Raw genomic sequence first — 25,970 nt, 5'->3', positions numbered from 1 at the left:
CTCCAAGGGGCCAGTTAGAGGCTGCAAGCCAAGTGGACATGTGACTCCCATCCCCTCTAATAGTTACCCCAGTTGCTAATGGATTCTACTTCCTATAGCATTGTTGCAGTTTTTTTTTTTCTTGCTTATGCAGTTTGGATATTATACTGCCCTCTTTATGGAAACACATGTAAAGCTAGGGATACCTGGGAGCCGGAGTCCAGAGACTGTATCACAATGGGAAATCTGACCAACAAAGGTGGCCGCTGGGTTTAAGTTTTGTTCTGCCCATATGTCTCCTAAAGGAAACAGGAAAGCTAAGATAAAACTTCTTCAAACTGACCTTTACATGGTAAAAATTTGTAACTTCTAAGATAATTGTCTACACCTCACACAGCAAGTCAGGGCTCATCAGAAGAGAGTAGCATTCCTCCAGGTAGGGTGTGTATAAAATATGATATTTGCATATAAGCCTTTAAGTTACAGGGCCCTGTACACAAATGACAGCATTTTATAATATGTTCAGTAATAGATTCGTCCCGAACATTCGATGCAGAAAAGTGATTTATTTATCATGTATTTATGTGTCAGAATACCTTCCATTTTAGAAGGTAAAGCATGTGCCACAAGTGACTAAGGTATGAAGTATTTTCTGTACCCGGAGCCTACCCATGTTGATTCTGCCTTTTAGCCTGTACTACATAATCTCATCTCTTTGATGAATAATAGAAATGAGGTTGTCTTTCCTCTGAAAGAAATGTCTGAATGAAATATGCAAGTGAGGACGGGAGGTAGGCTACTTTTGTGCTTGGCTAGAAAAGCAGGCTAATGCAAACTTGAAAAAGATGATGAGCTTTGAAGGTAATGGCGACTAGCTACCAGTGAATACACTTTCTATTTCGGATATTCAAATAAGCAGCAGTTTTTCCAGGTGAGTCAAATTGGAATTTTATCAAACATTTAGTCTGATAACATTCAAATTATTATGGGAGCAGGATTCGCTAATTTTACTGTTTTAAAAAAAAAAGTTGATTTGGGTAATAACCATTACTGTGTCGAGGCTTGGTTACTGTTCATTGGCTTCAGTGTTTTCATATGGGAGATGGAAGTGGAGGTTTTCCTTAATAGTGGCAGATGTTAGAATCTAATTTTATTCCACGGCAAACCCTCCCCCGAGAGCTCTGAGACTTCAGGTGTGTGCCCAGCAAGGGGACATTAGCAGCACTGGAGGCCTCGCCTTGTACATGCAGTTCTTACATTGAATTTTGTGTCTGCAGTGTGTAGTCTGTAGACCCCAGCTGCATGCGCGGAGTCAAGGCTTTGTGCTGCATCTCCATCCGCGTTAGGCAATTCCTCTCACCTGTTTCACAGGTCACGGTGTTTCTTCCAGCTGCGGAGGGGAGCTAGCTGCTGTGAGTGCATCTGACTGGACACACACCTTTAACCTCTACAAGGGAGGGGGCTCTGGCTGCCTTGCTTTGAGCTGGATTCATAAGTAGTGTTTATTTTTTATTTTTGAAACACGGTAGAAAAAAAAAGAGGTTTTTTTTTTTTCACTTTAAAATAGCTTGGCTTGTAGAACACACCAGATAATTTAAAGCTGTTTTGGTTTCTTCTGTCAATTTCAGGCACTTCTGGCTGTGAGCTGCAGGGCTGTAGTGTGAGTGAGAAGGACTCAGGGAGAGGAGAAACAGATCTTCAGTGTTTTGGGTCGTAGGTTTAAAAAAAAAAAGTTAAGCATAGCTCTGACTTGTAGGTTTGGTTAGTTGAGATGTCTTAAATACAATTAACCTGTCACAAATCAGGGTGGGCTAGAAATAGGGCTATAAACGTGTATGAAAGAGTTTATAGTGACAACACCTCGAAATAAACCAGGGAGCCTGTGACACTCTATCCTAACCTGTTAGGGAAGGCACCGTTCGTTTTGTTAAAGCGGAGTTGGCACTCGGGCACAAGCTGGGTGCTAATTCATTCTTTTAGGATGTTCACGTCACAGACGCTGCTGTGGCACGATTTCACCTGTGCAGACTCTTATTTTAAGGCACTCAAGGAGGCCCCGCAGACGTGTGAGTCACAGTTTCTCTCATTTCTGGTGCCACATCTCTCCGCAGCAGGCTGTGAGAAGTTCCCGGCGCTGTGTCCTCAGAGCCCATCTCCTGGCTGTGTGGAGGTTCCTTGCTTGGAGCTGTACCTAGTCTTTCCTTCCAGCTGGGGAGAGCCGGACCTTGGCCAGTGGCAGCTCAGGTTCCTCACATCTGCTTGCCTAAAGGAGGAAGGGAAAGAGGAGCAGTGAAGAGGAGAAAGAGGTTCAGAGCCTGCACAACCCCCCTGCAGCTCTCATTTCCTTCCTGCTAGGTCAAGTTTAGAAGCCCCTGCACTGGAATCTTGACTAAGAAGGAGGGGTTCATTGGTCTCCGTTTTAGGGTGTTGTCGTGTGTGCTAGTGCCGGGAATCCATATTGTTCTAGTTTTCCAGAACATGGATTTATTTGTCTGTTTCCAGGTGAATACTAAGCCAGCCTATTGGTGCTGATGGCTCTAAGTACCAGCCACTCTTGACAGCAGGCAGTCCACCATTGCGTGTCAGATAATGTTTTTAGGACCAAATTTGTAGTTAGGATTAAATTTGTGGATAGGATTATATTTTTGTGTTCTGAAACAAACGACATGTTTTGGTAAGTCTAAGGTTTGAGTCTTCAGGTCCAGCATTATTAAGTAAGGTGTGTACTTGTCCATTTTTTTGCTAGAAAGTTCTGTAAATGAATATTTTACCCCTTAAATACTATTCCTACCTAAGTCAAAGACCTTTTTAGCCCCCAAGGTTAACTGAAAGCCACAAATTTATTATTATTATTATTATTATTATTATTATTATTATTATTATTATCATTATTATTTACTATTGTACCAGCTGAATAGGTTTAACTGTAACAAGTACAATTGCAGCTCATTGAGCACAGTTTTTTCATTTTTAGGAACTTTAGGGAAAATTTAAAGAAAAAGAATTGTGTGACTATTGGACCAGCTCTGAAAAGAAAGTTTTCAAGAGAGGAAATGAGGAAGGTGACTGTGTGCGTGGCCGCAGGGCAGTCGTTCAGGGCATTAGAAAGCACAAGCACTTCAAGCATCTCCTTTAACACAGGCCACCTTTTGTCCTAAAATGGTAGCATAAGCCACTAAGTGTGCCCTGAGAACGCCAGGGAGGCTCCTGACTCAGAAGCCCACGGGTATTCAGGCTTCAGCCAGGTCAGCTCTTCACAGGCAACGTTGACATAGACAGATGGCAGTGAGCAAACTGTAGGGGGAAAGCTCCTAACTGGAGTTCATCTGAAAACTTGATGTCACCCCGGTAAATGTCTGCACAGAATGGAATACAGGTGTAATCTTTCAGCAAACGGCCTGATGGCAAGGTGAGCTTTTTCTTGGGAGTCTCAGTCATCACCTTTTATGTTTTGCATAATGAAGGTAGGTTTTATTTTAATTTTAGCTCCTTCCCCCCCATCCCCCATCACGAGAACTGAAAAATAAAAGCCCTATGAAATGAGTGAGCAATGAAAGTTAGTTTATGCAGAATAACAATAGAAAAATAACTCCGGAAGAAACTGTACCTCGGAGGACCTGGGCAGAGAACATGAGTCTTGCCCACTCTCCGGCCATCAGGGCCTTAGCAAGTAGCCTCAGCGGTTTAACATTTTTTAAAAAGAATCTGTTCTAAGCATTTTTTTTTTGTGTGTGGTATGTAATTCTTTTGCTTGGTAAAATGGCACAAAATCAGATTTTCAACTAAAAAAAGTAAATGTCTGTGTTTTAAAGACTTACAGGAAGAGAGCCATTCTATAATTGGCTGCTAAATAACTTGTAAAATACCAGATCTAATCCATTTGCAAAGTTGATTTCTAATTGTCGAATTGATGAAGTTGTTTTTCCTCCCTGGGTCTTAATCTACTTCTGTAGGTTAATAGGAGGGGGAAAAAAAATCTATTCTCCTTTGATTTTTTTTTTTTTTTGATTCAACAATTCCAGTTGCTTTTGTGTCATTTTCAAGCAGTTCTCCTTTCAGGCAGTATACTGCAGGAATTGGGTTTAAACACACTGTTTCATAAACTGCCAGCCTCCTCGGCCGCCCCAGTGCCTCTGATTCCGTAAATCAGATCATAGGCAGCATGCTGTCGTATAATAAGGTGTCTGATCCTTATTACCAGTTTGTTGATGCACAGACTCCTTCAAATTGACCATCGCAACACATGGTTTCCCTGGAACTAGCTGTGATAATTAGCGTGGTTCTAATGAGACAGAATGTCACTGATCTTGTGCTGAACTGTCGAGTGTCGACACTACGGATGGGAACTGTCAGAGCCTGCCATCTGTGACAGCGCTTGGCATATTCCAGTCGCAAGGTAGAGTGTGCTCAACAGAGTATTTTCAAACAAATGGCCCTCTTCTTGACGAGGCTCTGCGATCTGCTCAACTGGAAGAGAATGGGCGACCCAGCTTCGTCCTCCTACGTGAAGCCCTATTGTGACATCCACATAGGAGCGTTGAGTGTGTTCAGGGTTACGTAAGAGAGGAAGCTTTTGTTTAGCAGGTGACTTCTAAGTGGCAGCTCTTTTCCCCGTTCAGTGCGCTTGCCTGTGTGATATGTGTGTGGTAGCCTCTCCCAGTTGCCCCATATTGTCAGCTAATAGTAAAACAGTCACTTTGGATAGTTTCCCCTGGTTTTAGAATTGCCTTGTTTAGAGGAGATTTGTTGGGGGAGCTGAGGATGGCTGTTAGTGATGAAGTGGTTCTGAGTTAACATGAGGGGAAGGAGACGGCGGAGAGAGAATCCGGAATGTCGGTAAGTGCACCGAGGAAGGATTGCAATGGACAGGACGTCGGGTGTGTGGACTCCAGGGGGAAAGAGGGAGGTTTTCCTGGAGTGAAAGTCCAGTACTGCTTATCATTCCAAAATATGCTTTGTTGCTCTTTATTTCCTCCTCTCTGGCAGACCACACAGGGCTTGTTCTGAAGAACATTTTCACTAATCTGATCAGGCAGCCAAATACGCCGGGAAAACTGCTTTAATGATCCCACTAATTACCTCAAGTCAATATGAACTGTATTATTAGACTGAGGGAAAATATTCCATTAGGTCTCCCCCTCGGGAGTTTCTCCGCTTTGTGATGTCACCGAAGCCTTCACCCTCTCGCTTGTAATTAATTTTATTTACACACGCAGGCACGCACAAGGTCACACCTGCAGAACCAGCGCTGGCCAGGGAGCTTGTGGCACTCGGGCTTAATCAGATCTGTCATAATTACCATTCTGCATGTTTCTGACACACGCTGTGAAATATTTCAATTTAACTGCCGCTACCAGCACAACCAGATGTAGTGCGAGTGTGGCTGCATTGGAAATATTATTCTGCAGGATAAGCTTTCTCCTCCTCCTCCCCCCCTCCAGCTAGTGTGGCACAGAAGCTGATGTATCCTGTAAATCTTGAATGCAGCGCTAGATTGATAACAGGCGATTAGACAGTTTAACCACAAACAGCTTGTTCATTTTTCACAAATGAAAACCACATGTGGTGTAACTAAAATTTCAGCCCTTTTTTTTTTTTAAAGGTTGGGGTATGTATATGTGTGTAAGATGTCCTTAAATAAAAATAAAATGCAATCAAAAGAAGTTAAGTATAGAAAAATGGAGAAGTTACCTAGGGTTTCCCCTCCTTCAGATTATTTATTAAAACCTCATCGTTTTCCATTTTTATACTTTTTTTTAACCAAAACTTAAGTTGGGGAAAAATGTGGTCTCTAGGGCGATTTGGGGGGCATCGTTTTTTCTTTCGTTCGTTATTTCTTCCTTTTATTCTTTCATTCATTTATTCTTTTTAAAATATTTTTCTTTTGCTCTGTTGTTGTGTAATAGCCCTTTGCCCTTATGCTTTTTTTTTTTAATAGAGTAAACCCTTCTTGAGTGAGTTTGTAAGATTGAGTATACATGGTTTTCCAAAGGTAGTTTTCATTATTGATGTTTTTGCAGTTAATAAGTTGTTACTCTAGCCTTTGTGGCCAGATGTCAGACAGTCCCCAAACTTAACAGTCTCAGCCAGAAAAATGTATCTCATGAATACTTGTTGGCTTGTAGTCCCTTTCAAAGATAGAGTTGGAGAGTGGTGGCCTTTGCACTAGAATACCAGAGAGAGCTAGAGGAAGGTGCCAGCACAGCGGAGAATGGCAAAAGGCCAGAATTACCACCAGGCTCAGAAGATTAGATGCTCCATGAAGACCAGAGCTGGTGGGAAAGGGAGGTTAAAAAAAAAATGTAGAAAGGGCCCAGGGAGGCACAGAAACACCAATGGCTCCATTTAAAATACAGATATAGCCCAAAGCCATTAAATGACAAACAAAATACCCTCTGTCTTTCTGCCTTACTACTTTAATTGTGAGCCACTCTCAGCAGGTTTCTCAAGCTCCTCCATGTTCTGTTGGCTGATGGGGCAGGTTTCCTCTTCCTGCAGAGCACAGCGTCTTTGCTGAGCTCCCAGGGTCGTTGTTCATTCTCCTCTTACGTGGAAGTCCTCTTGGGTCACTGGAGCTAGCTTCCTTTCTGACCTGGCTGTTGTGCGTTCTCTGTTTGCTATGAAATCAAACATCTTCTGCTTGTCTTTTGTGTGGCCCGGGGTGTCACTCTAAAGGGAAAATTAATCATTTCATAAAGGATTTGCCTACTAGTCAGATCCTTTCTGTTTCAGCTGTTAGTGTTCATCCTCAGAGTTATTTTAGGTTCTCGTTCTCTCTCTGTCTCTCTGTCTCTCTCTGTCTCTCTGTCTCTCTGTCTCTCTGTCTCTGTCTCTCTCTCTCTCTCTCTCTCTCTCTCTCTCTCTCTCTCTCTCTCTCCCTCTCCCTCTCCCTCTCCCTCTCCCTCTCCCTCTCCCTCTCCCTCTCCCTCTCCCTCTCCCTCTCCCTCTCCCTCTCCCTCTCCCTCTCCTCCTCTGCCTCTCTCCCCCTCTTCATGTCTCCCCATCTCAGTTTTTTGAGACAGGGTTTCTCTATGTAGCCTTGGTTGTAGTCCTGGACTCACTTTGTTAACAACGCTGGCCTTGAACTCACAGTGATCTATCTGCCTGACTCTATCTCCCTGAGTGCTGGGATTAAAGGTGCGCGCACACCATCGCACTCAGCTTTGACCCTTTCTGTACCCTTCATCTATCTTTGTAAATTCATTAGTTTTGCTTATTTTTGTCTTTATAGCCTACTCAGCCTCTGTATTTGTTTGTTTTTAATATGTTATTAACTTATTCATATTACATCTCAGTTGTTATCCCATCCCTTGTATCCTCCCATTCTTCCCACTTTCCTCCTACTCCCCTCCCCTATGACTGTGACTGAGGGGGACCTCCTCCCCCCCCTGTATATACTCATAGGGTATCAGGTCTCTTCTTGGTGACCTGCTTTATTGAGGAAGATTGGGTTCATCCACCATCTTCCATACAACTCATCTATTACAACTGAGTCAAGATGTCACCCAGAATCCTTCTTGTCACAGAAGTGGAGGCCCTTGTGCAAGCAATGTAAAACCTAGGGGGTGTGTCTGATTGAGGATTCTGTCTTGATGGACAGTACTGTCCCTAGGTGCTTTTGCTTGAGAATAAGCCACAGAAAAGGTAAGGGGTTGAGTAATGGGAAGGTTTCATTAGGCATGGGGGCGTGGGGTGAGGTGAGGAATGCTGCTTTGGGGTCTGAGATCAAGGAGAATAGTTTCTGAGTGGCATGAGTGTTGGACTCTTGTGTCTGAGCTCCGTGTTGTACAGACTGAGACGAGCCCAAGATGGATGGCATCTTGGTCTGAGACTCGTTGGCGGTGGCTGGAAGCCCTCCCTTATAGTATGCAGCAACCCAGCACGGTCCAGGCAGAGTAGAGCAGGTGGTGAGCGGAACTCAGTGGAAGAACGGGCACGGCTTCATGGGCGCTGGGACATGGGGCTGCCAGGATGCTGTGGTTCGAACGTTGTTAACAGCGTCTGTGAGAATGTCAGTTTAGGTTTGTAACCAACATCTGAAGTCCACTTTAACTGCCCTTTATCCTTTCGGATGTTTTCTGGGAAGAATAGCATGTTAAAAAGTTAAAAATCAGGGCAGTGTGAGAATCTCCAGGCTGGTGAAAGAAAAAAAAAAAAATCACAAGTTTGGGAGAGGCTAGGAAAGGAGAAAATAAAAGAAAAAGGAATGTGGAAGACAGCTCCCTTGAGAGGAGGCTCCCCACCCATATTTGCAGCCCATGACTTGGGACACAGCGCATGTGTACTTGCTAGGACGTGTCCTACCCCAAAGGGCTCCACAGAACCATTCACGGTTTCCTCCCAGCACCAACATGAGTGCTCTCTGTCTCCTTGGCTACTTCCCGGGTAGTTTGGTGCTCTAAATGAAATGCAGATTAGGTAAAAGTAAATTGCTCTCAATAAGGTCAGGGAACTAAAGGCTGTATGTAAAATATAGACTCACAAACAAATGCTCTGAGGAAATGCGGCTTAGACCATGCCAAGCTGTTACTGCCTAAACTGCCTTCTCTCTTCCTGGTTGGCAGTTCATTTTTGTTTCTGGATTGGGGGGAAGAGTAATAGCCTAATGTAGAATAATTTTATTTTAGTAATTTTGATTAAAGAAAGTAAGTAACTTGGACCCTGGATGATCATAAAGACTAAAGCCTTATCCATCAGGCTTAATTTTCAGTTTGCGTTTTGTTGTTGCCGGGTAGATTTTCTATAGATCATCATTGTGATATCAAGGTAAGGGATGGATGTATTCTCAGTCATTTCCTACACTCAGTTTTCATCTTCATTCTTAATATTGTTTCCCCTTTCTAGTGGACCAGTCTCCTGCCCTGTATGCTCATCTGAAAGGCACCTCTTGGATGCCCATTTGTTCCCTTGGGACAGACTGAGCAGGCCAAGTGCCCCATTTGATTGGCAGCTTCCCGTTCTGTGCTAGCTCCCATCTTCCCTGTCCCCACCCCCAGTACCCCTGCCTCTGTTCCATCCCTGTGCCCCGTCTCCTGTCTCTGTCCTGCTCTCTTATCTCCTTCCCTTTGGGAGACCCTAGTCTGGAAAGCCACGAGTGCTTCCGAGGCTTCCCTGGGCCCAGTTCTCAGCGGATGCTCTCCCAGCCTCGCTTACCTTTAGAGTCACTGTATCAAGGTAGGAAGCTAACCAGGTTAGAGTACTGACGCTGCATTTAGAGTTTATAAACTCAGTCTTCAAGTCTGTGCCACTAACAGGAAAACAGTGTGCTATGCATACCCGAGTGTAGTTGTTCCTTGACCCTGCTTATGCCATGGGAGTGTTTCAGGAGCAGTCGTCAGTAGAACTGAATTACGTAAATCTGATAAAAGTTTTCTTCTGTCAAACATACCTAAGAATCTGATGTTATGAGAACCATCTTACCACCCCCTACCCCCACATACACACATACTCAAAGGTACAGCACCACTGAAACTCCTTTGGTGGGAAGCTCAGACTCCCTAGTAGGATTTAGCCATCCTACTAGGAGTAACCGTTTAGCTCTACCTAGAAACAAGTTCCTTTGGGTAGGGGGAGGAAAGCCATTTCACAAATACACAGATAACAAGTTATTTTATTTGATGAGTTCACATCTAGATTAATTACAAAAATAATATGCAGTGTGTTAGTATGTATTTGAAATGTGTAGGTATGTATGCATATGTACATTTAAGATTGTGGACACATTGCATTCAGGGGTTCTTATTCTGTGTTCTGCACGGGGACAATGAAATAGCATGAAAAAAAAAAAGATTCATTTTGTGTGACTTATAACTACAAGTTGGTGTTTCCTGTATTCATCAGTACCAGCAGCAAATCCCAACAACATTTGTAATACAAACTTGCCATCAGCAGAACATCTTCATGTCACGACAGAACTCTTGAAATACTGTTTTTTTTTCAGTTTTATCACTAGGAAGCTGCTGCTTTAAATTTGAGTTTAGTGTATTAATTTACACACACACACACACACACACACACACACACACACACACACACACACACACACCACACCCGTCCCTTTTGCTACATCAGAAATTTTTGTTAGATTAGTTTAGTCTGGTCCATCCCCACCCCCTTACCCCCACCCGACCCCTGTCTAAGTTATCCGTAAACCAATTATGTATATCAGTATAATTGGTTTTCTTTGTAATCTTATGTATTTATTTCAAACATATAAAAACCTTCCTCTGAAGAGACATCCATGGGCTTTATCCAGACTGCCAGAAGGGTCTATGGCACCAAAGAGATGAGATCAATGATAAATCGTGCAGAGGAAACAATTACATATTTAACATATTAGCCTAGGAATGTTTGAATTTACCTGGGAAACATTTTCTTCCAGTTTGTTTATTGCTTTCTGGTGTGCTTATTTTTCAAGGGCCCGCCACTCCAAAGCATAGTAAGAGGGGACTGCCATAATTGCAATAACATGTAAAACAAAACCCCAAAAGGTACCAACAACCTTGTCTCCAGCGTAGATACCCACAGCGAATGCTGTACTTCACGAGGGAATTTATTTACCAGTTGAGCTACACTTTTAATAACAATGTACACCCAAATCCTGGATGGCTGTTACCTCATTGGATGAGGAAAAATGCGCATGTGCTCATGTGTTCCCTTCCTCTCCACTGTGGCTGCCTAGGACATGGTCCTTGAGATGACCTGCGTGCAGGGAGGTAGAGTGACCTCATCAAGCCTTGTATTCCTAAGAGTATGGACCAGCGGGAGGACCCCGCTCAGAGGACAGAGCAGGGTCACACTTGAGGCATTTCTGCCCTGGCTGTCTCCAGTTGTGCTGGGCCTAGGTGGGCAACAGTGGAGGCAGCCTGCACCTAGGCTTAACTCCTCTGGCTTGGCCATTACCACCTTGACTCACAGGATACTTCCAGAAATAGTCACGCTTTCTTCTGTCTTCAGTAGCTACTTACGAATTACAAGATTTGATTCTCTGAAATTAGATAAATTTCTGATGAGCAGGTTTGCGTACTGGAGGGAATCATGTGGTTTTTGAGCCATGAGACGGACTTATCAGCAAGTTGGGAGTTCATAGATAGCTGTCCCTCTTGGGGTCTGACTTCCCACGACTCGTAAATTCCAGACTGCCTTCTCTTGGCTTAAAACCTCTCTGTTCGTTCTCCTAGAATATCATAAAGGAAAGATTTAAATTTTTAATACCCTAATCCTAACTATGCATAATGGAGAGTATAGCTCTTTTCTGGAGCTGTCTGCAGTACTGAAAAGTTCTGTATAAATCAGTTGAAAATGTAGTGCAGAAATATTTGTTTAAAGCAATCTAGTGGTAAATTATTTGTGTAACTCAACATGTCACCCTATCGAGTAATTCACCTATTTTATTTATTTATTTGTTTGTTTATTTATTTATATTCTCTGTGTAACAGTCCTGGCTGTCCTGGACTCACTTTTGTAGACCAGGTTGCCTTTGAACTCACAGCGATCCACCTGCCTCTGCCTCCCGAGTACTGGGATTAAAGGTGTGCACCACCATGCCCAGCTAAAGATTACTTATTTTATAAATTCTCATTTTTATACGTTTTTTCCCTCTCATATGTGGTATGTGTTAATATTCAGCATCATCCTTTTCTTAAGGCTCTTCAGAATTTTCAGTAAGAAAGAAGCACTATGAAATGTTAATAGTGATTAGTAAGCAACACACACACACACACACACACACATCTACTTTGTAAGTGTGTCCATGTGTTTGAGTTGAGGTTTGGGGAAAATCAAGTTTCCTTTTCTTTTTCTTTCTTTTTTTAATATTTTATTAATTTATTCATATTACATCTTAATGGTTATCCCATCCCTTGTATCCTCTCATTCCTCCCTCCCTCCCATTTTCCCCTTACTCCCCTCCCCTATGACTGTGACTGAGGGGGACTTCCTCCCCCTGTATATGTTCATAGGGTATCAAGTCTCTTCTTGGCTGCCTGCTCTCCTTTTCTAAGCACATCACAGACTTCTGCCTTAGGATCCTTCCTGAGTCCTTTGCCTCCTCGAGCCTGGGAAACCAAGTTCAGTTCAACCCTTATTTCTTTTAAATAAAGCATCTTCCTTGTAAATTTACACTGCTCGACTTTGCAGCCATGCATGAGACTCCAGGAATTATGGAGGTGCGCACACTCTTTTAGCATTGCCCAGGATGGGCCATTTTTAATAACTGTGCCCCACAACTTACTGGCATGTCAGTTTGTCATGATGAGAGCTCTGCCAAGGTTTTATACTCACTGAAGTGTGAGCCTTGGAATATTTTCAGGTCCCCTGGGAGGAGTGCAGGAGAGAGTTTGCTACCCACAGGGTTCTGTGTGTTCTCATCTATTTGAAGTAAATGTAGCTCAGTAGGGTTGGGGATGGGCTGGGATAAAGAAGTCATCAGTATTAAGACATAGAGTGAAATGCTGAGGGACCAGAGTAGTGAGTGTGGAAGAAATCCAAGAGGCCTTCCTGAGGGCTAGAGTTGACAGGAACTCATGTTGATTATAGAAGAGACAGACAAGAAAAATTAGATTTTTAATTAAAGCCATTTGCTATGCATATTTTTATTACATAGTCACTACAGAAAAATCAGAAAATACAAGCATAAGGAAGAACATAAAAATATCCATAACCTCAATCACCTAGAGATATTCTGATTTAATATCCTGATTTAGGCTCTTTATATACACAGACATGTACTTATGTGCATATGTGTGTATAGATGTATATGTGTGTGTTGTGTCTATTTGCATATTGTAATAGCCATCAATTTTCTGTCAGTGAGCTTAGGTTATTTTCAGCATTTGCTGTCTCACAAATGATGGGAATGTAAACATCATTGTAAAGGATTTGTATGTAGCTTTCTTTGTATATATTACATTTTCTTTGGAATAAATATTGAAAAGTTGCTGGCTCAGAAAAGGAATGTGTCTTTTAAGGGTCATTGCCATCTGTATTTTCACCTTTCAGAAAGAGTGTCTACTTATACTTTAACACTCCCGCCTCTGTGTGGAGTTAGTAGTGTTGTTAACTGAGCTATTGTTTAGGACGTAACCAGGTGAGAAAGGAATGTGGTAGCATAGTCTCTCTGGCCTTCTTAATGCGTTCCAGTCTCCATGGGATGATGCCCCTTTGATAGTGTCAACAACAATATGTGACAGCTATGGTTGAAACTGTTACTGAGTACCAAGCCCCTTCCATGGGTGTTCGCTCCTAATTCTCAGTATATTGAATTAGGTGATAAAATCAGACTTGCTTTTACAAAGGAGATATTTGAGATCTGAAGAAGTTGAGAAACCTGCCCAAGGTTTCTGTCAGGCTTCTTATGTCACGCTTGGTGTCTGCACCTTGATGACCTTTGTCACAGCTGCTTTAAACTAATGGGTTTCAACATTGTGTCTTTCCAAATGGACTATGAGTTGTTTACATACTTTTACTTAAATTTGCAGCATTCTGTAGTTATCTCAGAACAGACGTCAGACCGGATGTACTCTCTCATTTTATAACAGCCATTGTGAGGGTAATGCCGTTACTATCCAGATTTTGTACAGTAGAGGAGAGTCTTCACAGAGGCCCAGGGAGATGATTTGCTCAAATTCTTACAGTTTTCTGTCCCCTGTGTGCCTCTCCATCAGTCTGCTTGCTTGACTATGGCTTGAGGAAAAAGTAGTATTCGGAGAGAGGAAAGAAGCCTTAGTAAAAGAATAGAAAACAGAACATGAGGCTGTGCTGGGCAGTAGCTAATAATTAGTTCAACTGAGTGTGAGGGACATGGCCAGGCATAGGACCGAATGCAAGCCTGTGGGGGCGTGAGCTTTACTCCTGTGTTGAGAACCTCTAGAGGTCACAGTGAATGCTAGGGCAGCTTGTGCAGTCACAAGGTGGATGTGGGGAATGGAGGTTTTCACCCTGCAGTCGCATTCCCAGAGATGTTCAAGGGGAGTCAAGAAAGCTACATCAGCCTGGTCTCTTACCTGTCTGGAAGTTTTCAGAGCTCGTAGGTATGCCCAGCCTGCAACCCATAGGCCCCACAGGGCCAAAGCCAGCTGTATGGAGCTCAGCATAGAAACCATAACCTCACTTAAAACTGGAGGGTTGAGCTTTGTAGATGACACTGTTGTGTCACAGTCTTTAATGGGCTGGCACGCCTGCTAGTCTGCAGACTGAGCTATGAATCACATTCATCTGCTTTTTGGAGGGTTTCGTTAGCTCCAGGTGAATAGTGCCAATTCCCTGTTGAAAGAAGCTGGGGCCAGCACTGGTCTGCTTCTCCCATAAGTCAAGAAAGGAGAAGGTTTCCATTGCAAGTAACTGAAGAACGTTGGTGCCTTCAAGAATAAGTTAAGGAAGAGGCGCTCCAATTGGGAGAAGCTAGCGGTCGAAAGTTCTTAATGCTGGAAGCAGAGGCCAAAGTTAGTGAGAACTGCAGTGTGAACCTCAGGTGCTCTCTAGTTTTGAGACACCCTTTATAAAGAATGAGAGGAAAAACTTAGAGAGTTGAGAGTCAGATGTCAAAATTCTGCTAAAAAGTTTGTAACGTCAAAAATGACATTGGCTGGTGTGTGTGTGTGTTGTGTGTGTGTGTGTGTGTTTCTGTCTGTCTGTCTGTCTATCTGTGTGTGGGGAGGGGCAGGTAAGATTGATTTTCAGAGTCCATGTTCACATATCAGGCATTTAAGCATGATTTTGTCTTGTCTTAGATTTGGAGTATATGTAAAAATCAAACTTTTATAGTGGGCATTTTCCAAATCTAATGTTTTGAAACTAAAATCCTTGTTAGGCATGGTGATACACACCCGTAACTTTAGCACTCTGAGAGGCAGAGGCAGGTGAATCTCTGTGAGTTTGAAGCCAGCCTGGTCTACAAAGCAAGTCCAGGAACAGCCAAAGATACACGAGAAACCTTGTCTTGAAAAAATCAAATCAAATCAAATCCAGTTTTGAAATCTTGTATTTCTGTCAACTGTATTTCTGTCTTCTAGCCTAGTGGTTCTGAATGTTCCTAACGCTGTGAGCTTTTAATATAACTCCTCATGTTGTGGTGACCTCCAACTGTAAATTTATCTTGTTACTACTTTATAACTGTAATTTTACTACTGTTATGACTCATAATGTAAATATCTGTTTCCTGGTGGTCTTAGGCAACCCCTGTAAAAGGGTCATTCGACCTGCAAAAAGGTCACAATCCACAGGTTGAGAACTGCTGTTGTAGGTATTTTAGAAGATTTTTTTTAGAATTCCATTTTTTTTTCTTCATTCCTCCTTTTTTTCACCTTCTCAAGTTCTCTCTCCTGAAAATATGTTAAATTCTGGAGATTCCCTCCTCTGCAGCCTTTCAAAGTAAGAGCCATTTGTAGCTTTTCTGGCCAAGTTGTCACTTGATACTCTTGCTATGAACTGAACAATCTGTGTGTAGCCAAAGGAAAACCACCCCGCCTATGCCTTTTATGTCAGTGACTTAGAGAGGGAAGGGAAGAGGCTGGAATAAAAACAGTAGAAAACAAATGACACTTGGTTTTGCTGTTGTTGTTTTTAAGTCTGATCATGTTGTAAGCAAAGTTGAAAAATAAAGATGGTTTGCAGCGACTCTGGGAGCCCTTCTAACTTTACTAAATTCCAAGAGGCCCTTCCTAGGCATGTGTAAATGCTATTTTTTATGCTAATAATAAATCTCCTGAAGCGGTGCTAGAGTTGCTTAACCTCTTAATAACAAAGGGGCAAATGAGAAACTTCTAGACAGTCATTTTATGGCCTATTATTACCCCAATATAGAAAGCCACAGATTTTTGGCTAAGATATTATGTCCCTTAAATAAACTAGAGAGCTTCTGGAAGAAGCTCGGGAATTTAAAAAAAAAAACAATAATCTCAAGAGTTTAAAATAGCAGTAGTTTAAAATATTTTCATTATTACGTTTTCTTCTTTTTAACAAATGTATCTGAATCCACACCTTGAAAATGAATATATCAGAGGCACACAGGAATATTTAAGCTATATTTCCTTTTAGAACCCAGCTCGGGAGAAAGTGAATATAACTTGTCCCTTTCAGTGTGGAACTGCTTTTACTGGTACATCTCTGGTCAAATTTATTCTCCATCTTTTCTTTAATAAGACCAGTGTTCAGGTAGCAGGGAAGTCACTCCAGTGTCTGCTTAGACTCCCTGTGCTACAGTCAATGCTGCTAAATGGAAGAGAAAGATGAGTTACTTCTCAGTGAGTCACTGGAGGAGAACATGGGTCCTCGTTAATGTTGATGGCTGGAATCTCTCTTTAGTCCATAGAATAATTGGCTTTAACAGAGGTTTCGCTTCTAAAGAACTTTGTGGCGTTTAAGGTTAACATGCTAGGTAAAGAACACTACCCTAAGACAAGTGTTCTTATTATAAGACAAGATGAGATCCTTTTTATTAAATTATATGATGATTTGAATTGAGAGAGAAGAAGAAGTGCATCGCCTCATGCCCTCAACTTTAATGCCTTTAATCAAATAATGACCTTCTGCAAACTAGCTAATTTTAAGCGTTTGGAAAGATCAATACCACTTTGCCACCAAAAAATGGCCTAGATGATGAAATCTGATGTATTTAAAGTATCGTTTCACCCTTTTAACCTAGTAAATAATTTAAAATGCTTTCAGTGTTGCTCTGCCATGGATTTTACATCTCAGGGTTCAGTTAGGAGCATTTTGGGGTGGAAGATGGCGAGTTGGCTTGAGAGCCATCCAGACCTCACATTGTAGATCTTGAGTGTCTTTGAAAGTGAGGACTTCCAAAATAATATGTTAAAATAGTACATTTAGGGTACAGTGCATATAAATCACTTTCCATAATGTGGAAGGAGTGGTTTAAAACCAGCAGTCAGGTGACATCTTTTGTTACATCTTAAGCCTTTATGCTAAAGGTGACAGATTTGGTAGTTCTGACAATTAGAACCCATTTCCCCATCTTATAGGAGAACACTGATGTGAAATTACCCTTGAGTGCCGGCAGCTTTGTAAATAAAAAAAATTGCCCTCTATTAGCATGTTTGTGGGCAGATTAAAAACTGTCTTCATTTGCATAAGTAACACTTACAGATTCTTTTAAAAGTAGGAAATTATTTCCTGAATGATAAATTGCTAGCTTTATAGTTAGTTGTTGTTGAAAATGTACTCATTCAAAATGCCTAGTGTAGTTTAGTCTACAATAGTGAATTTTTTGTTAGAAGTACTGTTTAATGGATTATGTACTCCGTTCTTGTTCCCACTACTTGCAAAACTGTAATTCATGCTTTGCACTAAAATGTTTGTATCAAATACTTTCCTATTTAGATTGATTTCTTTTAATATCATATATTATACGATATGCCCCAGAGATTGGAAGAAAATACTCCTGCAAATAACACATAAAAGATGAGGGGGAGGGGGGGATAGATACAGACTTTAAAATGTTTTGCCTTTTAGAACTCAAATTACCATTCTATTTTTTTTTTAAATGTGTTTTCCTTCTTAGGTGCAGCAGGAAAGCATGCCATTTTTCTTTCTCTCTTTATAGCTCTTAGTTTTAAAATGTATATGTACATAATGGTATTATATACATATGCATATTGCATTAAGTGCTCTCCCCACATAGTATCAAAGTCTATTTTCCCTTTGAAAACTAGTTGTGTTAGGAACTCCCAGTTTTGCTCCAGATCAGACCTTGCAAGTATCTCTGTGTATGGGAGGATTTGCAAGTACAACAAATGCATTTCTTAGGGGACATTCGCTTCCTGCCTCAGAATCACTGGGTATCTCTTTCTGCATTGAAATGTTAACGGTGAATTGACTTGAACTCACTGCTCTAAAAAAGAGTGGCATGGAAATCAGAGATTGAGCTTGGTTGGAAATTAGCAGCTGAGAGATGGAGGTGCCAGGATTTTTATTTAAATGTGGCACAACAAGATTCTGTCAGCAAAGCACATCATTAGAATATTGAGTTTGGAACTGCTAATTTTTCCTTTAAAATGAGCATACAGTCGTGTGTTTCATGGACCATAATAAATTGCCATTGTGTTGTCACTGAGTTTGTTTTGATTTTTGTTACACGGGTTTGGCAGTCACTCTGCTTTTTCTCTTTCCCATTTCTCCCTATTTCCTTAATAGATCCCGAACCAAAATCAGTCAGAAGGATGTTATTTATCCCGTCTTCACTTTAGCATCCTCTGCACTGTTTTCTTGCTTACGATAGCAAGACATTTGCAGATGGCTGTCGGTTACTATAAAGTACATAACAGTATCTCCTTTGTGGCAGATGGATTTAAGACTTTTAGTTCTCAATAAATGTAGGTTTACAATACATAACTTTACAGGATTTGTGTTGTATATAACAGGTTTGAACATATTATCTCAGAATTCATCTGCATGGCATTTTCAGCTTATTCAGGGTCCATGCCAGTGTTTTGTTTTTTGTGGGGTTTTTTGTTTTCTTTTTTTTTGTTTTTTTTTTTTTAAAGTAATAGGGAAGTGCTGTGATTGATAGCAACAGCTCAAGGCGTGATTTTGAATAGAAACAAAGGGTTTGGAACAGAAGGTGTCAAATTAAACTTTGTCAGTTTGAAAAGTAGTAACATCCTGAAAGTTGTACTAATTTATTTACATGTGGCTACTGTTTATATTTTGCCCTCATTAGATGCAGTGTGATGCTGCTTGGTAAATTTACTACATTTAAAGTTTAGGTTGTTCCTTGTGCCATTTTAGTTTTCTGAGAATGGGTTGGTCTCTTTTATTTGAAGGCTTGTTAGGTCACCACCGTCTTTTGTACTGTTTAAAGAGTTGTGATCTAATTTAACTTTGAAAGCAGTTCCCTGATCCTCCTGCCTTTGGTTGTACACAGCACATCAAGTCTCGGAGACCTTTCCTCAAAGGCTGATGCTCACACCTTACAACAAAGCACCACATCCCATTCTTATCTCTCTCCCCATCAGAGCAGCATGGTACTTCTTGGGGATTCTTGGTTTTATTTGTCAGATGCTGGCAGCATTCAGGCCTCTTCATCACCTTCCCAAATGCATTCATTCTAAGGTTTGGGGGACTGGCCTAAGAAAAAGGTATTGGGGAATCAGAGGGCATTTATATACTCTTTAGTTCCTTCTTCAAATCATAGATTACTGTCATGACCAGTGGAGTGAAAAGCAAGCAAATTTAGGTAGTCACAGCACTGCAAGTATTTAGTATAAAGTTAGTCACTGTTTGCCAACCTTAGTTGGGCATATATCAGTCTATTTCTATTGTGACAAAAAAGTGTGAAAAATGTGTGTTACCCGTTAAAGATCACATAAGCACAACCTGCTTTTCTTCTTTCTTTTCATTCTTCCTTCCTTCCTTCTTCCTTCATTCCTTCCTCTTTTTTTGGTGAACAGACCCTTGTAGAGTTTTAACAGTTCCCAGATGCACCATCAAACATTTTTATATGAAGCATCTGACTTCAGTCTCTCCAGCCCGTCCTATCTCTAAAAGGCTAGCGGAAACACGCTTCAATGCAGATCCGTCGCGTTTATTTTGAGATAAGGAATTAGAAGTATTATTTAAGGGCAGGGGTTAATAGCAAAGTACTGGAAGTGTTATGTTAGTCATGGGCAATTAATAAAAATAAGGATCTGTCTGGGAAGTGCAGAGACACAGAAGTGACAATATAGGCAAAATGTTTGTTGAATGAGTCAGGGTTCTCTTTCTGAAATATTTGTTAAACCCGCACGAGCGTGATTATTTAGGAATTAGCTGTTATTATTAGCTGTTTTAAAGGAACTAATGATTTTCTTTTCCAAAGAACATCTGTGATCCACATGTTTTTCACTTATATCCAAGCGCCGAGTGATCTCTGCCTTACTTAAAGAAGTTTCGGAAGGATATGAGACCATCAGTGTTTTTAGCTCTCTCCAAGAAGCTTTTCTGACATGAATCATTCTTAATTTAACTTTTGACAATTTTTAGCTACAAGCATTTATTTCTTTAAAAAAAAAAAAAACTAAAATGATAGCAGCTCAGTGTTTAGTACAGTACTCTACCAGCCAAGTTAGAAAGCTTTTTCCCTTCTCTGGAAAAGCAAATAAGACCAGTTTTTAGGCATCCAGGTACTGTCAGAGGTCATAGTGAAGGACGCAGACAAGGTAGTTAGGAAAGCGATCTTAGCTCAGTTCACATTCAAGCCTTCAGGGGGTACATATCTAAAACCTATCCAGCAGCAAAATTTACAGACATAACGGAAGGAAATGGCTTCAATCTAGGAAAATAGATACGAAGTAGTGGAGCTGCCTTCCAGTGTGTCCAGATGACATGTCTCCAGTCTAGCCAACCGTGAGCAGGCAGTGCAGTGGTTTGAGAGGGTGGCTGTCCTGGCTGGTGGGCTCTAGCAGGAAAGAGGGAGGGAGAGCATCCAGCCGGAGCCCACTATCGCTTCTGGTCCAGCAGGGTAGACAGGATGAAAGTCTGAGATGGCATCGGCGGTTCTCTGTCGAATCACTCAGCGGGTGAAAATCTTAGAGTGGCACAGGGTCACACTGGGACTTTGACTGGCATAAAAGCAGGACGCTGGGGTTCCCCATAAGAAATTCTTGTTGCAGAATTCTCCAGATGCCCATGGTAATAACACCAACCATGTTCATGCCCAAGCACGTGGTGTTCTGTCCCACCCTTCCTTTCTAACACAGAGAGTGTAAGCTTAGAAAAGCCTTTGGGGACAGTTTGTTTCTAAAGCTCTGACCTTGCCGCCTCAATACCTTCGGTGGCACTGGCAAGCAAGAAGGTCGCCACCCTCCTTGTTTCTGTCCCATCTCTCTTACTGCAGTTCTCTCTTACTGAGTGTTCTCTTGCTCTCGGGGCCTGAAAATGCCTCTCCTGACGACTCTTCAGTATATTGGCTGCCCGTGCTTTTGCATGCGCGTACCGAGGCAAACGGCTGATGGCCGGTTATCTCCTTTATGGTTCTCCACCTTTTTTGTTTATTTTCGTTTGTTTGTTTGTTGTTGTTGTTTTGAGTTAGGGTCTCTTTTGGACCTGGAACTCCCCATTTGACTAGACTAAGCTGGTAAGCAAGCCCTCGGTACCTGGGGTGGCAGGTAACAGGCTTTTAGCTGGGTCTAGGGAACCGAACTCAGATCTTCATTGTTGCACAGTGAGCTCTTGCCCACTTAAGCCATCTCCATGTGTCTGCCCATTAAGATGTAAATCTGAACGTTTGCCAGAAGCAGAGCCCGCTGCTTCCTCCACAGCTGCAGCTATCCTCTCTTAACGGATTAAAAGAAAAAAAAAATTAAAGCAGATTGGAGTGTGATGAGTGGATTAAAAAAAAAAAAAAGAAAGCTAACTACTGGGGTCTCCATTTTAGCATCTCTGGAAGATTCCAGCCCTAGCACTAACTGGCCTGTTACCCTTTGCTTTGAAGGGATGGTTATGTGAGCTGTTGCGCTGGAAAGAAGACCCGTCTCCAGAAAACAGGACCCTGTGGGAGAACCTGTCCATGATCCGAAGGTTCCTCAGCCTTCCCCAGCCTGAGCGCGATGCCATCTATGAGCAGGAGAGCAATGCTGTGCATCACCATGGCGACAGGCCGCCCCACATCATCCATGTTCCAGCAGAACAGATTCAGGTTCGTTTACCTTGGCCAGTTCAGCACAGCACTAAATAAACAAAGCCTTCAACCTAGCAGGGAAATTAGTGGTTCTCCTCTTCTCACGGTCTACATAGAGGTTTTCTACAGGAGACAGCAACACGCTGCCATCTTGCTCAGGGGGGATAAGCCTTTTCCGGCTGTTGGGTTGTAGTCTCCGCACCGTAACATGGCAGGAGCCTCCTTTTGGACTATTAAGTTTGGTAAGGGTGTCTTGGTTAGCACTGGGTTTTGAATATAAAAGCTTAGAATGTATTTTTTGGTGGCGCGTGCGCGCGTGCGTGAGTGTGTGTGTGTGTGTGTGTGTGTGTGTGTGTGTGTGTGTTTAAACCACCACCTACTTGCTAATTCAAACCATACCACCCTGGAGGAGAGGAAGCTCCACTGTGCTGTGGTGGAAGGTCGCACATTTCATACCTTGGAACCTGTCCCAAGTGAAGGGGGTGGGGTAGGGAAACCCCCCCACTGGCATCTTGCTTTACGCTCCTCATCCTGCCTTTCACCTCACACAGCCTCCCCACCCATCCCAGGGCAGGACAGGGCGAGTCATGTCTGTTTGTCTTTCCTTAGAGCCCCTCTCCCAGCACCCTTGGGAAAGGAGAGTCTAGAAGCGCTTTCTTCCCAGGCCTGCTGACCCCTGCACCATGGCCCAGTGCTGCTCCTCAGGTGAGCGGGCACCAGTTCCCTGTGCCAGGAGAAAGGGAGAAAAGAGGGTGTCGTGAAAGCCAGCTTCCTCAGTCAGGGTTTTCAGATGTGTCGAGGACAGCGATCGATAGGATGGCCACGGCTCTAGCCAAAGCCCAGAAAGCCAACACTTCAGCCTTGTTTCAGGTAGCCTGTGTGGCGGCATAGCCCTTTATTTTTTGAGAGGCTGCTGTCCATGAGGAACTTGATTAAAAGGTTGTGCACTGGACCACGTATTGCGGCTTTCTGTGGCTTCGGGGACTTAGCAGCGTGTTCTAGTGGAATTTAAGCTGTGTAACCTGTTTTTGAAGTCTGAGGGTTACTCTGAGTGTGAAGCTTTCTCCTTTGAGGAAAATGCCCTTGCCTCCAGGGCCCCAGGAACCTGCCTAGCGTCTTGGTTGAATCACCCACATGTCCTCTTGGTGTTGCTATCCGGGAAGAATACGGATATCTGTAGCTAAAATAATAGAGTTATCCATCCACCAGGGGGGAAAAAATCCTTGAGTATTTATTAAGGAAAAAACAAATTGAAAAAGAGAACCCCTTAGGATATTAAGCACTAAAATAATTGTGAAAGCCCGAAAACCCGACTATTTCAGCTAAAACAAAGACAAGAAAGATATATGTTAAGTAATAAAAATAGTACTTGTTTGAAAATGTAAATTGTTTTTAATAAAATTGCTTCTTAGGGGGATAAGAGGAAAGAAAGGCTTAAGCACAGGACGGATGCTCTAATGGGACGCAGCGCTGCACACCCAGGGTTGATTGGGTTGGCTGATAAGAATTATGGATGCCGAGTGCTCAGTAGACACATGCCACGCGTTTGTTACGTATAATTGTGTACAGGAATTACAGCACATATGCAGATACTAATTATGAAAAAAGTGTCTGTATACATTAAATTTAAAGCCTAGTCACATCGTAGTTTACTATAGACAAAACAATTCGCCAGCTGGCGTAGAATGGAGTGAACCTTTATTTGGTGGGGGCAAGGAAAAAAAAACTTAGTGTTAGCCTAGTGCAGTTTGGTAGGGAAGCGCGCGCGCGCATGTGTGTATGTGTGTGTGTGTGTGTGTGTGTGTGTAAGAGAGAGAGAGAGAGAGAGAGAATTGCAGCTGTTTCACAAAGCATCCTTGCACCTCCAAGAGGTGTGCAGAATAGGAGAGGCCGCTGTTATGCGCTCCTCCATGGTACAGCCACAGAGTGCAGCACAGCTAAGCTTTCCCGGTGGAGAGCGCAGTGTGGCCAGGCACAATGCTTTCCCTGTGGCTGGGTAGTTCAACCTTCTGACGATGTCTGTGGAATCCTTTCTAAGAAGGAGTCTTCTTTTTAAATCTATTAATTAATGACATCATGATGTGCTTTGGTGGCGGCCTTTGGTGCATAGCCTTCCCAGCAAGTGCATGGCTCACATTTTTTCCCCCCAGCTGTTTTTCTCCTCCATAGATTGCTGGTAAGTGGGCACAGTAGCCCTGCTAGCTTCCCTGCTTCCTAGCTGCCCAGCTCTGAGCTCAGATGCGTGTTTGTTTATTTAATAAAGGCTGTGGGGCCGTTTAGCTGGCCTGCTCTTTCTCTGAATGTCTGCCCCTCCCTGTCAGGCACTGCACAGGCTTTGGCAAGCACCCCCTCTCACTCCAGCATCCCTGACTGTCTGCTTGTTTTCTCCGCAGCAGCAGCAGCAGCAGCAGCAACAGCAGCAGCAGCAGCAGCAGCCACCGCCGCCACCTCCACAGCCGCAGCCGCAACCCCAGGCAGGCCCCAGGCTCCCCCCACGGCAGCCCACGGTGGCCTCGTCCGCAGAGTCTGATGAGGAGAACCGGCAGAAGACCAGGCCACGAACCAAAATCTCCGTGGAAGCCCTGGGGATCCTTCAGAGCTTCATCCAAGATGTGGGCCTGTACCCGGATGAAGAGGCCATCCAGACTCTGTCCGCACAGCTCGACCTCCCGAAATACACCATCATCAAGTTCTTTCAGAACCAGCGGTACTATCTTAAGCACCACGGCAAGCTGAAGGACAACTCCGGCTTGGAGGTGGATGTGGCTGAGTACAAAGATGAAGAGTTGCTTAAGGATTTGGAGGAAAACGCCCAGGATAAAAGCACCAACACCCTTTTTTCAGTCAAACTAGAGGATGAGCTGTCAGTGGAAGGGAGCACGGACATTAATGCCGACTTGAAAGACTGAGAGAAAGGCGTTCCTTTCAGCCGCGGCATCACTCGTATTTACTAACAAAATGAAAAGTCCACCTTGCGTTCCTTCAGAAACCCCTTCATTGTTTATCGTTTGGCCAATGAATCTTCAGAAACTTGCGCAAACAGGAAGTCGGATGGGCTAGACAGAACTGCACTCAAGGTTTTACTCTGTTTTACAAACTGCTTGGCAGCCCCGGTGAAGCAACAAGGATTGTTTGGTGGTAGAATTTGTGTTCAAGGGCTGCACCGAGGTGTTGTGCCCTGTCAGCATGATACCAGAGATTGGTTTTCCTTTTAATTATTATTATTCTGGAACCTCAAATAAGCATTATAACTTCTGTGATTATGACTGCCTTTCCTTTAATTATTTCTGTAACACTCCACACTGGTCTTTGGAAACTGGCCCCTTATTTTAAAGAGAAAAAGGAAAAAAAAAAAGAGTTTGTTACTCGATTGTATGTTTAAAAAGAACTATAGACTGTGGAATGCAGTTAAAAGATGACATATGCCAACAAATGCCTTGTATTATATGGCACTGCCGCAATTAAAATTTGTTTTTTATTTTGGAAATAAAAGTTCACTGTACTTTCTTTCATTCTCATTGTTACATGATTTTTGTTTTGTTTTGGTTTTTTTTTTTTTTTTAAGGAAAAGAAAATGTGAAACACAATTTAGTCCTCGTTATTTATTTGTAGATCCTGCAGCAACATGTTGTAATTAAGTTTTTGGAAATTTCTGTTAAATGTAATGTTGCTTCTCTTGTTAGCATACTGATTTCCTTTCTATTTATAACTGTATTTTGATGGGCAGTAAAACAAAGTGTCTTAAAAGTTTTAAATAGAGAAAATGTGCTTTACACAGTTGCCTATAAAAGTCTATGTTATCCAAGCAATTCACTCTAGAAGCTTCACTCTTGTTGTTGTATGCAATTTTTACTATCATGCAAATAAGCTTAGGTAAATAAAACTAATAGATCACCTTAGAAAATTATGCAATTAATGTGAAAATAATTGATGTTTGCAATGTGTCTTCCTTTGGTTTACAATCAATTTTAAAGCGACATCTGTATAAAATTTCTGTATAAAGGTGTATTTCTTTTTTATGAGTTTATGACTATGAAAACACCAGCTATTTTGTTACAGCTGCTGTTTTTATAAGTGTATCACAATTTTCTTTATGCAGAAATGTGCTGATTAGGAGTGGTTATTGACTGTAACTACACAATTAAAATTGTTTGTACGGTATGACATGGCAGGGTTTGTCTGCTTATGTGAAGTAACTCGAGCCAAGCTCAAGGATGGCCATGTCACGTAGGTACGTGATGCTGGCTTTGTGGGCTCTGTAAAGAGAACTGAATACTCCCCTGGCTTACGGAACTCAAGTCGCACACATGCTCAGTTTTAAGTAGGTATGGGATGTCACAAGGCAGAAGATAACAACCTGCTTTTGCTTACTACGCTG

General features: G+C 42.4%; 1 protein-coding gene across 7 annotated transcripts in view; it reads left to right on the top strand.

Moving 5' to 3' along the window:
* Positions 1–25,756, top strand: part of SATB1 (SATB homeobox 1) — a 94,928-nt gene extending 69,172 nt beyond the window's left edge. For 4 of the 7 annotated variants that reach the window (XM_084753322.1, XM_084753320.1, XM_084753321.1 and 1 more), the window contains exons 10-12: positions 21,407–21,610; positions 22,202–22,297; positions 23,992–25,756. In XM_084753322.1, the coding sequence (XP_084609448.1) occupies positions 21,407–21,610; positions 22,202–22,297; positions 23,992–24,501 (810 nt within the window). In that variant the 3' untranslated portion in view covers positions 24,502–25,756. Of the gene's footprint in view, positions 1–21,406; positions 21,611–22,201; positions 22,298–23,985 lie in introns of all 7 variants that reach the window. The other 3 variants (XM_084753323.1, XM_084753325.1, XM_084753324.1) reach the window with 3 other exon arrangements.
* Positions 25,757–25,970: the final 214 nt, after the last annotated feature.

This window comes from Acomys minous, assembly GCF_964271855.1.
Source record: "Acomys minous genome assembly, chromosome: 13".
In the NCBI taxonomy this organism is placed as follows: Eukaryota; Metazoa; Chordata; class Mammalia; order Rodentia; family Muridae; genus Acomys; species Acomys minous.
This window is presented reverse-complemented; position numbering and strand designations above follow the sequence as displayed.